Source organism: Helobdella robusta, assembly GCF_000326865.2.
Source record: "Helobdella robusta unplaced genomic scaffold HELROscaffold_26, whole genome shotgun sequence".
NCBI lineage: Eukaryota > Metazoa > Annelida > Clitellata > Rhynchobdellida > Glossiphoniidae > Helobdella > Helobdella robusta.
This window is the reverse complement of record NW_008704349.1, coordinates 1748439-1765711: the sequence shown is the minus strand read 5'-3', so window position 1 is coordinate 1765711 and position 17273 is coordinate 1748439. Positions and strand designations below refer to the sequence as shown.

General features: G+C 31.9%; 2 protein-coding genes across 2 annotated transcripts; both read right to left on the bottom strand.

The window, feature by feature from the left end:
• Positions 1 to 9174: 9174 nt before the first annotated feature.
• Positions 9175 to 11282, bottom strand: HELRODRAFT_112137 (hypothetical protein; the record flags this gene model as incomplete). Its single annotated transcript, XM_009020059.1, has 6 exons — positions 10974 to 11282; positions 10574 to 10637; positions 10276 to 10412; positions 9930 to 9982; positions 9552 to 9803; positions 9175 to 9231 (listed from the first exon to the last, which is right to left on the bottom strand). Coding segments are annotated over exons 1-6 (639 nt in total), but the record flags the coding sequence as incomplete, so codon positions are not given.
• Positions 11283 to 12094: 812 nt separating this feature from the next.
• Positions 12095 to 14631, bottom strand: HELRODRAFT_173450 (hypothetical protein; the record flags this gene model as incomplete). The annotated part of the gene is made up of 5 exons (XM_009020058.1): positions 12095 to 12257; positions 12989 to 13010; positions 13550 to 13673; positions 14257 to 14307; positions 14530 to 14631. The coding sequence occupies 5 exons, from the start codon at positions 14629 to 14631 to the stop codon at positions 12095 to 12097; spliced, it is 462 nt and encodes a 153-aa protein (XP_009018306.1).
• Positions 14632 to 17273: the final 2642 nt, after the last annotated feature.

Sequence of the window (17273 nt, the reverse complement as noted above, 5' to 3'; positions counted from 1 at the left end):
CTCATTCATTCATTCGTTCATTCGTTCATTCATTCCTTTGTATAAAGTTGTATGCGTCAAATCCTTTGTTATAATATTGCGGCTGCCAAAAATGTCATTATTATTATTATTATTTATTCTTATTATTCTTATTATTATTTGTAATTACAATTATTTGTTATTATTATTATTATTATTATTACTACTACTACTACTACTACTATGTTTTCAACGATTAGGCGTGAACTACGTCAATAGCTGTAGTAAACACATGGCGCTACAACCGCTAACTTACACGCACACACACGCACACATACACACGCACACATACATACATACATACATACATACATACATACATACATACATACATACATACATACATACATACATACATACATACATACATACATACGTACATACATACATAAATAAATGAATGAAAAAATGAATGAATAAATGAATGAACGGACAAACAAACAAACAAATGTGTGAATATAATACGGACAACGAAAGAATTAAAAAAACGAATGTATAGACATAATCATCATCATCATTACCACCACCACCATCATCATCATTACCACCACCATCATCATCCTTTTTACCACCACCATCATCATCATCATCACCTTTTACTCACCCCAGTCTGGTATGACAATAGGCCAGTCACCGAGGTGGTATATGGTTGAGGTCGTCAGTTTGTTGGATGACATTCTACTTCCGGTTAAACTAAAAACGCAATGATGACAAAGATGATTATCGCGATGCTGATGATGGCAAAAGGATGACAAATTATCCTAATCATAATTATAAAATAAAAACGATGACAAATTATCCTAATCCTGATTATATAATAATAATAACCATAATTATAACCATAATTTATTTTATTTCCACTCTTTTATTTGCAAATTTTAATAATTAAATATCTCAAAAGTAATTTAAGGACTAACTTTCCTAATTAATTCCTAAAGATCTTTGCGGTGAAAACAATTATGCCCGATCAAACTGTTCAAATGAAAATTTTATAAGTATTTTAGACGCTTCGGTTATGGTAGTCGTAGTAGTATAGAAAATTAAGGTACTCCTACCATTACTACTCTTACTACTACTTACTACTTCTACTACTACTACTACTACTTACTACTTCTACTACTACTACTATTACTACTACTACTACTACTACTACTGCTGCTGCTGCTGCTGCTACTACTACTACTACTACTACTACTACTACTACTACTACTACTACTACTACTACTACTACTACTACTACTATTAGTTCTTTCTTTAAGAATACACACACACACACACATTGCGTATGTGATATGCGGGGATCTGCTTGCATTCGAATCCAGTCACTGCAGCAGCAGAGCCTGGCGCTTTAATCATTTACACCACCTCGCCACCATAAGTAAAAGTTCAAGTGTGTAAAACCAAAATGTATTATTTTAGATAGTATTATACTTATAGAAAAAAATCTTTAACGAAAGAAATAAAAAAACACATAAAATGCATTTTTATTCTGGGTATAGCAATGTTGAAGTAGTGAAACACATTTGAAAAGTTATATTTATGCAAATAATACAAGCAATTCATTTAAAATTAAAAATACTAAACTAAAATTTATTTCAAAAATTAAAAAAAAAATGATCAAACCAAACGAACCTGAAAAGCGAGCTGTTGCAATAGGGACGGTTGCAAGTTGCAATTAGACGGAAATTGTTGCTAAATAGACCATATCTGTTGAGAGCCCTTTATATACTCGAAATAGGTTGACATATATATATCTATATATATATATATATATATATATATATATATATATATATATATATATATATATATATATATATATATGATCTTTAAGATAAAATATGATATCATCTTTTAAGATAAGATATGACATCATCTTTTATATCTCTTTAAGAACAATATTATTGATCGATTTCATCAACATGTTGTGTTGTTGTTTTTATTATTAGGATAATTTGTCATCGTTCTGTCATCATCAGCATCGCGATAATCATCTTTGTCATCATTGCGGCCAAGACATGCTCACTGGATATTATTCCGACGCATATACTGAAAAAATATATTGATTTATTTTTGACCTTCATTACTAGTTTTGTAAATTTAAGTTTAAAATCTGGTACTCTGCCTCCTATTGCCTGTATATTTGTTGGATAAACTTAAAAAGAGATCTGTGGTTTCTGAAAACATCAACTTGAGAAGTGATTGTTCAAATCTGACGATGGTTAATAATGCTCTGTTATGTACAGAGGCAAGAAACATTGGTGTGTTTGATCCAAGGGTCTGGGATGTACTTCATTTTGGATCATTGCGAATGCTGGGATTAACCATTGAAGTTTTCAGAAAGAACTTGAAGACATATTTATATTCAAAATGATTAACTATTGACACTTTTAGAAATATTGTAGAGACATATTTTCAATTTAATTTCCTTTTTTTTCAACGTCTATCTCAGTTATTTTTGTCTTCGTTCGTGAACTTACTGATAGCGCTTATGAGAACTTTTTTAATTTACGCTTTTTATAAATTTATCATAATATATATATATATATATATATATATATATATATATATATATATATATATATAGCCTTCAAGTTAACACGTGCTCATTTGTTCGTAAATTTAGATCAAACATTATATACAAATGGTATTATTTGTATGTATGTATGTATGTATGTATGTATGTATGTATGTATGTATGTATGTATGTATGTATGTATGCGCGTGCAAGACGCACATTCATTAATACATTCATCTTATCACGTAGTCAGCCTTTGTTAAAAATTGTGAATAAGAAAAGTATTATGAAAACCATAAAAACAATAATAATAATAATAATAATAACAACAACAACAAGAAAAAAGAAAAATAAAAAGAAGAAGAAGAAAAAGAAGAAGAAAAAGAAGAAAATGAAGAAAAAGAAGAAAAAGAAGAATAACTTTAATAACAATAATAACAAATGTGAAATAATTTTTATTGATATTATACATATGATATGCCAGTGATAATAATAATAATAACAAAGTTTAAAGTGGTTCTGAAGACTAGCATCTATCTGTGTAAGAACCGCTGCTAGTTTAGTTAAGAATAGAAAATGTTTTACGTCGTTAACACAGCCTATGTCATCATCGTCTAATTGATCTCAAATTGGCCTCTCAGTAATTTACCCCTTAATAATGATTGTATTAGTATGAATTAGTAATTTTTTTTCAAAATTCTTTCTATTCAGAAAATTCAACAGCAAACACACACACACACACACCACACACACACCACACACACCACACACCACACACACACACACACACCACACACACACAGTTATAGGAGTTATGTGTGGAACTGTGTAATTCTATCACCCCTGGATGTGGTTCGAATCCTAACTGCGCAAAAAATTAAAAAGACGCTATCATATTTCTTACATATTCTCTGTTGTCGGGCTATTTTTATTACTTTAAAAATTATTTTTATTACGTTAAATTCCACTATCCTTACGACCCACCACAACCAACACCCACTTTCATATTTTTGCCTACTAGGTAATTTTTTTCTTACATTCAAAAATTTTTAACCTGAACGCACCGACGTGGAATGTGTGACATTTGAAGATTGCTAGCTCACGGAGGCGATAAATGTATTGTATTCCTTCAATTTGCACGTGTTGTGTGCGTGCGTGTGTATGTGTGTGTGTGTGCGTGTGTATGTGTGTGTGTGTTTGTGTGTGTATGTGGGTGTATATTTTTTGAAAGTTTTTTTTATTCTGAACGATAACGTCAGCAGTTGAAGAAAAAGATGAATGAGTCTTTTGCGCAATCGATATTCCGCGAAATTCTAGTCTAGTACATTCATTTCATCAACTTTTACTGTTTTCTTTATATTTTATAGATTCATTCGTTTTCTAACTCATTCGTTCGTTCATTTACTCATTTTTCGTTCTGTCATTCATTCATTCATTCATTCATTAATTCCTTCGTTCTATCATCATTAAATTTCGATAATCCTTCATTTATTAATTCCTCCTTTGTTTCATCATTCATCTGACATATTAGTCCGTTTGTTCATTCATTCGTTCCACCATTCATTCATTCATTTGTTCAATTTTTCATTCTTTCGTTCATTTATTTATTAAATCATTCGTTCATTCATTGTTTTAATACTCCTCCAATCATTCTTTTGTTTGCCTTCTGCTAAAAGGCGGGTCGCATTTTATTTTGCGTAATCACCAGCCATAAGATTAAACATACGCACAAATACCCACGCACACACGCCATACACGCATACACACATACATACATACATACATACATACATACATACATACATACATACATACATACATACATACATACATACATACATACATACATACACACGCACTCACACACAGACAGACAGACAGACAGATAGATGATTCGACGATTAAACATAATCAAAGATTAAGGACGATGCACTCGAAGTGCTTTCAGACGAAAATTTCTCGTTATCAAATTTTATTGTTCAACTGACACTTCTCAAACTTGTAGAATTTCTAGAATTCGCGAAATTAACATTTATTACGATAGGACACAACGTGAGACAATGGGATGTGATACTATTCAAGGCGATCACTGCTCATCGCATATTTCAACTAGATACATAAAGATGTGCAAACAATTTACACGCGGTTGAACAGTCTGATAAAATATCTCAGTCGATACGCAATATATTTCTGCCAACACACTTAATATAAATCATGTATATATTTCTTCTTAGTTTAATCTATATGTTCTCTTAAACAACTGTTTCGGAAACTAAACTTTTACATTTGAGTTTTTTCATTTCTTTTAATTTTTTCAAGTTTCTGAGAAAAATATAATGACTGGAGATCTTTTTTGAGATTGCTACAACTGAAAAAAATTCATCTACAAGTCGAGCAATTTCAAAAGTTTTCAACGTGAGTCGTTCAAATGACGCCAAAAAAAATTTTTCTCTTTACATTAACAAGAATCCCTTATCAAAAGCTAAGCACTTGTTGTACATGTTCAAAGATGTTATTACGATATGCATGTGTAGCGCAGCAAACTCAAACACACACACACACACGCACACAAACACACACACACCACACAAGCAGTAACATTAAGATGGACAAGCATCTTCATCAATTTTATTGATTGGTATATTGTTCAGATAAAATATATATAAGTTTAAACGCAAGAATTTGTAATAAAATTGTTAAATTTTTCGTAGTTCAATGAACTGTGTGTGAGCGTTTGTGTGTGTGTGTGTGTTTGGGAGGGGGTTGACCGCAGTTTAAATTGATTTTTTAAAAAAAACTCAACTCGTCATAACGATTTTCAGATTTTATTAAATAATTGAAGTGTCTAAATTTATTTTGTCAAAAAAAAACAACAGTTTGTAGCAGTAACATTGCTAGTAATTTAAGTAATTCATAGTGTATAAATAATAAGGATATAAATTTCACCATATGTCCTTGTCAATCAATCAACCAATCGATCAATTAATTAACCAACAACAACAATAATAATAATAACCCTAACAATAACTACTTCTATTACAACCTTAATGACTAAAGTGATGACGTTAATCAATTATATTATAGTCAATTTATTAATTAATTTAATTAAAAAGAAAAAGGTTATAATTAATAATAGTAATAATATTAATAATAATAACAACAACCACCGCATTATTTATGATAACAAGTACAACAAAAAACATAGTTTTATTGACAATAGTGAATGATTTACATGAAAAAGGGCCACAAAAACACATTACCATGCCAACATACTTATATATATATATACATATATATAAAGAGAGAGAGAGAGAGAGTAAGATAGTTAGAGATTTAGAGAGAGAGAAAGAGAGAGAGAGAGAGAGAGAAAGGGAGAGAGATGAATTTGTATTTTTTAGGATTCCTTCCCGGGACAACACAACTACAACAAATTCATAAGTATAATGACCAATGTATTTTTCGGCAATACAGGCTAAAAGAAAAGTAAATAACCAAAATTGGTTGACATATATATTTATATATATTTATATATATATACATAGTATATATATATATATACAGCCTTACAAAAGTATATATATACATGTATATACATGTATATATATATTTATATACCAAGAGATATAGAGACATATATACCTTACGCATATGTGTTATATAATTATAAAGCAACACTGAATAAAAGTAACAATAAATAATAAATAATAGTAATAATAATAATAACCATAATAATAACAATATTAAATATTAATTTTTAATAGACAAGGTCGACGAAAGAATGTAAAATATCAAACAGACAATGCTGTATGATATAGTAATTTATGATAAATATATATTTATAAACACGTACAACATATTTATACATTCGTATGTATGTATATTATATATATTTTAATATGTATATATATATATATATATATATATATATATATATATATATATATATATATATACATTACATGCATACAACATACACATTTTTATGCTTAATGTGACTATAAATTATCTAGTAATATCGATTATTACCGTTTTCATTATTATACTGATATTACTTACACTGATATTATTATTATTATTATTATTGTTATTATTATTGTTAAACTTTTCAAGTAACAACACATTATTTCATATTTTTTTTTAATATTTAAAGAATTTATGAAGCAAAATACAAAACAATATATGATAATATATCCAATTTAAAAACAATTATATATATATATATAATATAGCATCTAATACACACACATATTTATATTATATATATATATATGTATATATACATTCATATATACACACATATATATACACACACATACATATTCATTTGAACGTTTTTTTAGAACAGCAATAATAGATATACCTAGTTTATATATGTTTGTTTGCATTATTCTTTATTCAAACGATAATTAGAATGAAATTCAACACACAAACACACACACACACACACACACACGCACGCACTCACACATATATTATATATACATTCATAAACCGCATATACAACATACAACCTATAAATAGTGGTGCAGTTAGACATCTTACGTATTAGCAGTGTGTACTGTATATACGTACGGTAAGTTGAGTTTTAAACTTGTACACACTAATCAATAAGCATACATGAACAGGAAGGTGAATGGAAATAGAAAAAAAAACTAAAAGGAAGAAAATGAAGAAAGGAAGAGACAAAGAGACTGAAAGAGAGAGAGAGAGAAAGAAAGAGAGAGAGAGAGAAAGAAAGAGAGACCCAAGGAAAGAGAGAGACAAGGAAAGAGAGAGAAAGAGAGAGAGAGAGAGAGAGAGAGACATACATAACACAATCAAGCTTGTTGTAAATGTTCCATTTGTATCTCCAGTGCAATCCTCTGTTCCATTACCTCCTGTAGTTCCTGGTTCAACTCGCTGTTCACCCTCGCCAGGACTAAATTTCTCTCCCTCTGAACTCTTATAGAAGCCTGGATGTCTCGTCTGTCTAGACTGTCGTGTCTAGACGGGTTGGAATGATGATAACGATGATGCTAATAATGATGGCAAGTCGACGATAACAATGATGAAGACAAACGAGACACCATCAACGTCATTGTTAGCAGAGCATATAACACGATCCGTAACGATGTAATGACGTGATGTGACGTAAAACGAAACGATACGAAACATTGCGAAACGAAACGATACGAAACATTGCGAAACAAAACGAAACGATATAACATGTCACTAACTTGATCATGCTTTTCTTGCCTGTGGCCAAAAGCTTAGATGGATCGTCAGTCATTGGGGATAGGAGCATTTGCTGGTAAAAGATTTATATTATTATTATTATATTATTATTATTATTATTATTATATTATTATTATCATTATTATTATTATTATTATCGTAATTATACCAAGTAGATGACGTTGTTTATGCTAAATGCCAATGATTTTAACGTATTTTTTGACTGATCAACAAGCTCACATTCCATCCAATTTTCAATCTCCATCAACATCATCATCATCATCGTCGTCATCATAACCGTCATCATCATCGTCATCATCTTACCTCTTTTGGCGATGGTCTTGGCGGTAGTACTGGAAGAAACTTAACATGCGTGCCGTCTGCTATGATGACGACGACGATGACGATAATAATGATTAATGAATAAAATAAATAAGCTGCAAACTCTGAGATTCACCATTATTACCAAAACTTCTCATCATCATTATCATCTTCAAGTTAATCATCATCACCATTCTCATCTTCCCATCATCATCATCATTATCATCTTCAAGTTCATCACCATCCTCATTATCATCATCGAAGTTGTCGTCGTCATCATCCCAATCATTGCCATCATCATCATAAACACTAGCAACTACCTTCTTGAGGTGAAATGGAGACAAGCTGATTATCGAGGGATGCATTTCTGGAGTGCCCTGGCACCATTCTGGGCGGCGGGGGCGGCGGACCGTCCCCCATCACCGATGACGTCATCGTAGCAGCCATTGCTGCGTTGGTAGTTGTCGTAGCTGCGTTGGCGTCAGTAATGTTTCGTGAACAGATGAGGAAATAACTATTAATATAAAAAAAAAACACTAACAACTATCTTTAGACAGCGTAGGCCTCGGTCGCCCATGAATTGACGACGATGAAGCCGCTGCTGATACTACACTCGCGGCTGTAGTGGCAGCTACTGCTGTTGTAGTCGTCGCCGTTGTGGCTTTCGTCGCTTCGAAATGTTCAATATCCAGATCAATCAAGAGGATGTTTGGATCATTTAAAATGTTATTGCTGGTAGCTGCTGTTGATGTTGTTGCTGTTGTTGCAGCTGCTATTGTCGCCGTTGAAGTAGTAGTCGATGTCGATGATGATGATGATGTGGCTGATGATGATGATGGTGGCAAGAGTTGCTGCAGCTTGTGTTGTATTATATTAAGTCGTTGCTGTTGTATTAAATCTGTTGTTTCATCTGTGTGTGTGTGTGTGTGTGTGTGTGTGTGTGTGTGTATCAAACAAACATATGTACAAACATATACAGGCAAACAAACATTCCAAAACACACACAAACAAACAAACACACAAACAAACACACAAACAAAACACAAACAAACACACAAACAAACAATCAAACCAGTATAGCTGGCGGAATCAGAGTCAAGAATGAATGGGGCATCATCTGGCGACATTCTGACTGCTACTGGATGCAGAATCTTAACACCCTTGTTATGTACATGCATCATTCATCCATCCATTCACCCATTCATTCATTCATTCATTCATTCATTCATTCATTCATTCATTCATTCATTCATTCATTCATTCATTCATTCATTCATTCATTCATTCATTCATTCATTCATTCATTCATTCATCTATTCATTCATTCATTCATTCATTCATCTATTCATTCATTCATCTAATCATTCATTCATTCATTAACTCACTCGTTAACTCATTCATTCATCTATCAATACATTAATTCATCACATACACGCACGCACACACAGACGAACGTACACGCGCACATAAAAAAACCAACATTATTGTCAGATGTGACTGGCCTGAATTCAAAATTGACAGGGGTGGACTTGATACCAGGCGACGACACGGAACTGGAAGTAGGGGAATCAACGGCATTAACATCACCACCCATAGCAGCTACAGTTACTACCGCAGCCGATGTTGTTGCTACTACTGCTGCTGCTGCTGCTGAATTAGTTGTCGACGGAGCGCTGTTGATGTCACCAGGATGAGTTGTTGTTGTTGTTGTTGCTGGCGATGCATTCCACTGCTGTTTGAAAAAACAAAAGAAAATAAGAAAGTGAAGAAAAATGTTTACAGTTTAATTTATTTTTTAAAACAAAGATCATAAAACTGAACCTAAAAAACAAATTAAAATGAATAACACATTGACTACCTGACTAGTAGGAGAGGAAGATGATTTGGTGCCACTAACTGCCATTGGATCATCTAAACAGGGCGAATAATTTGCAGCCAATCAGAAACAACCGTCAACCAGCCAATCAAATCACATTATTCCTAATAAATAACCCTATAACTAACATTCTACAACCAAAATCAACATTTCGGTTTAAAAAAAAAAGAAGATGGAGAAGTAGAAAGAGAGAGAAAGAGAGAGAGAAGGAGAGAGAGAGAAAGAGAGAGACCAACCATATGGCACAAGAAAAAAATTGTAGGAATGTGAGAAACAGAACGAAAGAGAGAAGAGTGAGAAATAGAGAGAAAAAGAGAAAAAGACCAACCGGTGAGATAGGGAAAAAGCGAGAGTGGTAGTTGTTCGGGCAGTTCAATATCATTCCTCCTTAAGACTACGAGATGCATGGCCGTACAAAACTCGGACAGGGTCAGAACACCATCTCTGTTAACGTCTGATAATCGCCTGTTTAGAAACAAATAAACAAATAAAATAAATAAAATAATTAATTATTATGAAACAATTACTATAATATCACGTGATGATATAATATAATATAATTATAATATAAATAATTTTGTTATGTTATGTAATGTTGAACAAGAAAATTCAAAACTAGAAATCACCATATTTTTGAGAGTTCCCTGAAGGGTAGTTTTGATTTTTCAAAAAATTCCTTAGCTATGCTTCCTAAAAAAAAATATAAAAATTATTACGTTATTCATTCATTCATTCAATCAATCATTCATTCATTCATTCATTTATTCATTCATTCATTTCATTCATTCTTTCATTCAAAGCGTAAAACCCCAGACGCTTGCATAGGCAGCCAATTAAATTTTAGCTCCATTAAAACTACAAGTAAACATACACAACACAGCTGTATAGAATCAGAATTATGAAACACAATGAATTAAAATAATACAAACACATTCAGACAAACACATTCAGACAAACAACATGTAATTACACACACAGACACACACACACACACAGATACAGATACACACACACGCACGCACATACCAGATATAACTCCTCTTAGGTCTGGCTGCATTGTTTTAAACTGATTAGTGTAGTAGTTTCTCTGCTCGTCAGTCATACACCAGAGGTCTTCTGATGTGGTCGTATTGTCAGAACATACAGAAATATTGTCGTAGGCGTCGCTAGCAGTCGTCGATGTTGTGGCTGTGGTTGTTGTCGTGAAGTTTGCCCAATCTCCTTGTTGCTGCTGCTGTAGTAGCTGTTGTTGCTGTAAGAGTTGCTGTTGTTGATGCTGTATCTGTTGTTGTAGTTGTCGTTGCTGAAGATGAAGTTGTTGTTGTTGTGAAAATTGTTGTTGCTGACTGAACTGCTGTTGCTGATACTGTTGCAGATGTTGTTGCTGGTGGGGGTGATGGGGATCATCTTCAAAGGAGGTCCAGCCCTTATCATGTTTGACCACATCGACGAATGCACTCTCGTGACCTCTCAATGATGCCATGTTGATCAGTTGCTGTGGCGGTTGCATCAACATCGGGGCCGACTGCTTCCTATTGGTCGCAACATTTGACGTCATCGCAACATTTGTTGACAACAATGTTGCCGGTGTCGTGGCGGGGGATGTTGTCGTCAGTGCCAGCGTGACAACGGGAGGCATGGCCATATGTTGCTGTCATGAAAATTACTATAATTTACAAAAATGCAAACGAAATTCTAAAAAAATATCCATGTCATTAACATAATTTATGCGCATAAAAACAACATTATAAAATCTTAATTATTTCAAACCTGAGTGAATATTAATGAAGGATCAACAACACTACCAGCAGTGGCCAATGACATGGACCTTGATGTAGAATAACTCCGCCCGTGTCTCGAATGATTGGATGGACTGAATCGTTTTAATAATTTTAATATTCAAATATATCTACATAGATAAATAGGTAGATAGATGGATGGATGGATGGATAGAAGGATAGATAGATGGATGGATAGAAGGATGGATGGATGGATAGATAGACCGACAGACAGACAGACAGACAGACAGACAGGCAGACAGACAGACAGGCAGACAGACAGACAGATGGACAGATAGATAGACAATAGATACACACATACAAACACAGTAACTAACTCTTCTATCATCTGGTTTTGCTGTTGTTGTTTCAAAAAAATTTGTTGTTGTTGTTGGAGTTGTTGTTGAAGTTGTTGTTGCAGTTGCTGTTGTTGTTGTTGTAGAGGTGGTTGTAGTTGCTGCTGCTGTTGCGGTTGTTGTAATTGCTGTAACTGTTGATAATGCTGTTGTTGTTGTAGTTGGATTTGATGTTTCTGATTAAAATGTTGTTGTTGCTGTTGTTGTTGTTGAAATTGTTGCTGAAGGTGTTGTTCGTTTACGTGTTTCATGTACATTAAAGTTAAGTTCTGGTTTCTCCATATATCTGAGTATCATAAGTTTGATATGTGTAACAAAATGTTAAATCACAAATCACGTAATATATATATATATATATATCATCATGTATCAAGATACATATCTTTTCTCATAATAATCTTCCTCACCATCGTCATCATCACTTATTATATGATGACGACGACGACGACGATGATGGCACTCTGTATAAAACTGGCAGGCAGATCAATTTTGAAATCATTAGCAAACATCAAGCTAACAGTGCTAAAGCTTTAAAATGTAAATAAAATTCGCATCAAAAACCTCATCATAGAGCTCATAGTCGTCATGATCATCTTCATTCATTTCGACAATACCATCTCTCTATCCATTATCATTCTCATCATCGTCGTCGTCATCATTACAAAAATTACCATCTTATCATATTAGCAATCACTTATACTCAAACTGGAAGAATTGGCACAACTTTTTGTCCTACTATCTTCCTCATTTTTATTTATTTATTACAAACATAGACACCAAAACACACGCACGCACGCGCGCACATATATACACAAACATACATACATATATACATGCAAACAAACATACATACATGCATACAAACAGACATACAAACATACAAAACATACCTGCTTGCATGGCAAACCTAGGATACGGTAACTCAATTCCTAAATAACAAAAAAAAACAAATAAATGAGTACCAGTGAATGAATGAATGAATGAACGAACGAACGAATGAATAAATGAATGAATGAATGATTGAATGAATGAATGAATGAATGAATGAATGAATAAACAAACGAATGAATAAAGTTAAACCAAAACAAAATTTAAGATAAATCAAATTACACTATGAAAGCAAACAGTGAATGAATGAATAAATTATTATGTACATACATTTCATTATATGATGAATGTATGAATGTATGTATGTACCTCTTTCTCTTATAACATAAAATAAAAGCTTTGATGTAGTCATCATTACCATCACATAAACATCATCATCATTATTATCATCACCATCAACATCATCATCGTCGTTATCTTCGTCGTCATTATCATCATCATTATAGCCAGCTACATGGCACTGTGAAGAATGTATATATGTGTATATCTACTACAAAATGAAACAATAGCTTCAGATGAAATGACGTTTTTATCATAAATCTTGAATAAATAAATAAATAAATGATTAAGCAAGTAAAACCTGCAGTCCAGATTTCGTTAACTAGGGCAAAGTTATTCTGGGCAGCAGCGATGAACTTAAGGGCGATGAAGAACTGCGTTCGACCGAAGTGACCGGCTTGCTTTGCTCCGCTCAACTCAAAAATCTGAGCATGTACGTTAGAGTATGCGTGTGTGTGTGTGCGTGCGTGTAAGTGTATGTGTGTGTGCGCGCGCGTGTGTGTGTGGGCTGTGTGTGTAAAACGAAGCAAGCAAAAGTATGGTATGTGAATGAGTGAATGAATAAATGAACGAATGAACGGAACGAATGAATAAATGAATAAATGAACGAATGAACGAACGAACAAATGAACGAATAAACAAATGAGCGTTTTCAACGATCAAAACAAATAACATAAACATTGTAAATACTACTAATGACAACAAGAAAATAAACACCTCTAAATAGAAAAAGAGATACAAATGAACAATGTATAAACATTGGTAAGGATAAAAAAAACATCATCCTATAATGATCATCAGCTATTCTGAACGCTTTGCATATACAAATAACCTATGAAGTATAAATACTCCTTAAAATTTATTATTTTAAAATGAAATATTAAAAAGTATAAATAATAATGTTATATTTGCTCTGATCAAATAACCTAATACCAAATATGAATAGATTAACATAGCGCCAGTGGCTTTGTATGAATAAGTTAAAGAAATTAGCATATGCAAATGAACCTGGTGGAGTACTTCTTGAGACAGGCCTGAGGTAACAAACAGCTCGTAGACCTGGTAATAAATTAATAAAATATTTTAATTTTAAAAACAATTTTTGAGAAATACAAATTAAGAAAGAGAGAGAGAGAGAGAGAGAGAGAGAGAGAGAGAGAGAGAGAGAGAGAGAGAGAGAGAGAGAGAGAGAGAGATAGTGAGGAAGAAAATAAGAAAAAAAATTATTAAGAGAAAGTGATAGAAAGAGAAAAAGTGAGAAAGAGAGTGTGAGAGGTAAACCTGATTCATGGATAAAATTCCACAGTTGTCTCCATCCAGGAAGTTGAAGAGCTCCCAGTAAAAGCGATGCTCGTTTTCTGATACTTTCAGTTGACTTTCCATACTTTTTTAGATTCTGTATACCGTTGTGATTCTTCCTTTCTATAATGTATTGTTTTTTATGATCTAGTTTTTATATTTTATCTATATTTGTTTAATTATTTAAAAAAAATAGAATTTTTACTTTTTTAGAGTAATTCTGTGTGAATGTGCTATATGTAGTGCTAGTGTAGTAGAGTAGTGCCATAAAATTTATAAAAATAATGAAATATGAACTTGAAAGAAAATAAAAAATGAAATAAAATAGTTCAATTTAAATGACCTTCTTATTTAAAATTCTTGTTATAAGCAAATGAATCAGAAGAAAAAAAGCTAAACTTTTAATCTTAATTACATAAGTGAACCTAATTTTACAGTTCCAGATGAGTGGGATTTTTGTGATGTACCAATTTATTTATTAACCAGTTACAAATCAAAACAATAACCAATGAAAATAAAAAAAAAAACAATTATAAAATTAACAATTTTATTTATATTTTTCACCGTTATATCAATTCAATATTCTAAACTTAAAAATTATAAAAAAAAACCATGATAACTAAGGCTAGCTTATCTTAGTTAAAGCCTTATCTTTGCCCTAATTGGCCTAACTAACTAAACATGTTTAAAAAACTCTTTAAATTAAATTAAATATTAAAGTTTTAGGGAGTGTAATTAAATCCCTAATTTAAAAATATTGAATACTAAGTTGGAAACAATAAATGTTTAAAAATTAATTAATTACCTTTAATTTAAATTGTATGTAATTGGATAATCTTGTAGTAAGTTAATTAAATAATAACAAGTTATTAATGTTAAAAAAGTTAAAAAGTAAAGCAGGGAGGCGTCAGTAAATCATCACCAAAGTTTGTAACGAATCAGAACTTTAAACAAATAATCATTTAAAAATTTACAAAAAAAAACTATTGAAGTTTAAAAAAGTGAAATATTTCCGTAAATTAGTATAAATGTACAAACAATTTAATTATATTTTCATATTTTAAAAGCAACAATTTGAACAAAAATGGAATCAAATAATTATTTAAAATTGTGTAGAGCTAAACATTTTACAATAATTAAAAATTTTCAAAGTATAATGATACAATGCTCATATAGGGCCTTCAAGAGCGATTTTGAGGCCAGAGTCAGATAAGGTAATTTGTATTACATTTAATAATTATTTTTTTATTGTACCAGACTCATTTTGGCCCCTTTATAAGGCCTTTAAAGGTCGAAGTCGCATGCCAAATAACCCTCTTGCTCTCTTCCCGTTCATGTCGTATTATTTTCTATAGGTTAACTTGTCAAAGTTAAAAAATTTGCACATACAAATGCATTTAAAACATTATAATTTGCTCTACCAGTAACTTACTATTAAAAAACTGTCTTTATAATGTATAAATTATAATATAAGACTGATAATAATGATAATAATAGGAAAAGTATTACAATAAAAAAATATTTAAAAATAATAAGAGTAGAACGAGAGAGCGAGAGAAAAAGACAGAGAGAGAACACGATAACACGGGAACAACGTCATCATTATCTCCTATTACGTCACCGACATCCAGCAAAACCAACATCTGTAAATTCTGTAATGATGTAGCCGCCAATGATGATGAAGATGATTATGAAGATGATGAGGATGATGAGGATGATGACAATGACGATATGACGATAGATATGATGATTGTAATGAAGATGATGAAGATGGTTCCATTTTTACCATATATTATTCTAACATATTTAACCTCTTCAATTAAGGTTACAGAAATGGAAATATTTTTTTAACGCAACTGCTTACTCGTTCATTCATTAATTAATCAATCTATATGCTCATTTATCTAACCATCCATTTTTCCATTCATTCCTTCCTTCATTCATTCATTTATTCATTCATTCAATCAATCATTCGTTCATTCATACCTGGGCATATACAAACTGCACATGTGCCAAATACGCCCGAAAATAATTTTCTCGCCGGGGCATTCATTGAGGAAATATGTACACTCTCTCTCTCTCTCTCTCTCTCTCTCTCTCTTTCTCTCTCTCTCTCTCTCTCTTTCTCTCTTTCTCTTTCTCTTTCTATCTCTATTTCTTTCTTTCTTTTCTCATTTTCTCATTCTGTTTATCTCTAAATATCAGTATCTCAATTTTTTTCTCCCCCATCTCTCTCTTTTTTCTCATATAAAATTCTTTTTTCCTCTCTCTCTCTCTCCCTCTTTCTCTCTCTCAAATAAATGCATTGGTCAAACCCATGAAATGACATTTATTGGACCCCTACGTCCAAATTAATATCAATATTATTGTTGTTATTGTTCTTCATAAGTATTTTATAATGGTTATTGTTGTTATTATTGTAGTTGTTATTGTTGTTATTGTTATTTTTGCTATTATTGTTAACATTTGTGCTATCGTTTTGTAAATACTTATATTTCTAAGTGTGTGCGTATGTATATGTGTGCATGTATGTATGTGTGTGTATGTTTGTATATTTGTGTGCGTGTATGTAAGTTTGTGTGTGTGTATATATATATATATATATATATATATGTGTGTGTGTGTGTGTGTGTGTGTGTGTGTGTGTGTGTGTGTGTGTGTGCATGTAACATGCACATATATCACTAATTGATTGATTCTGGACCTGACAGCAATAAAAAACCATC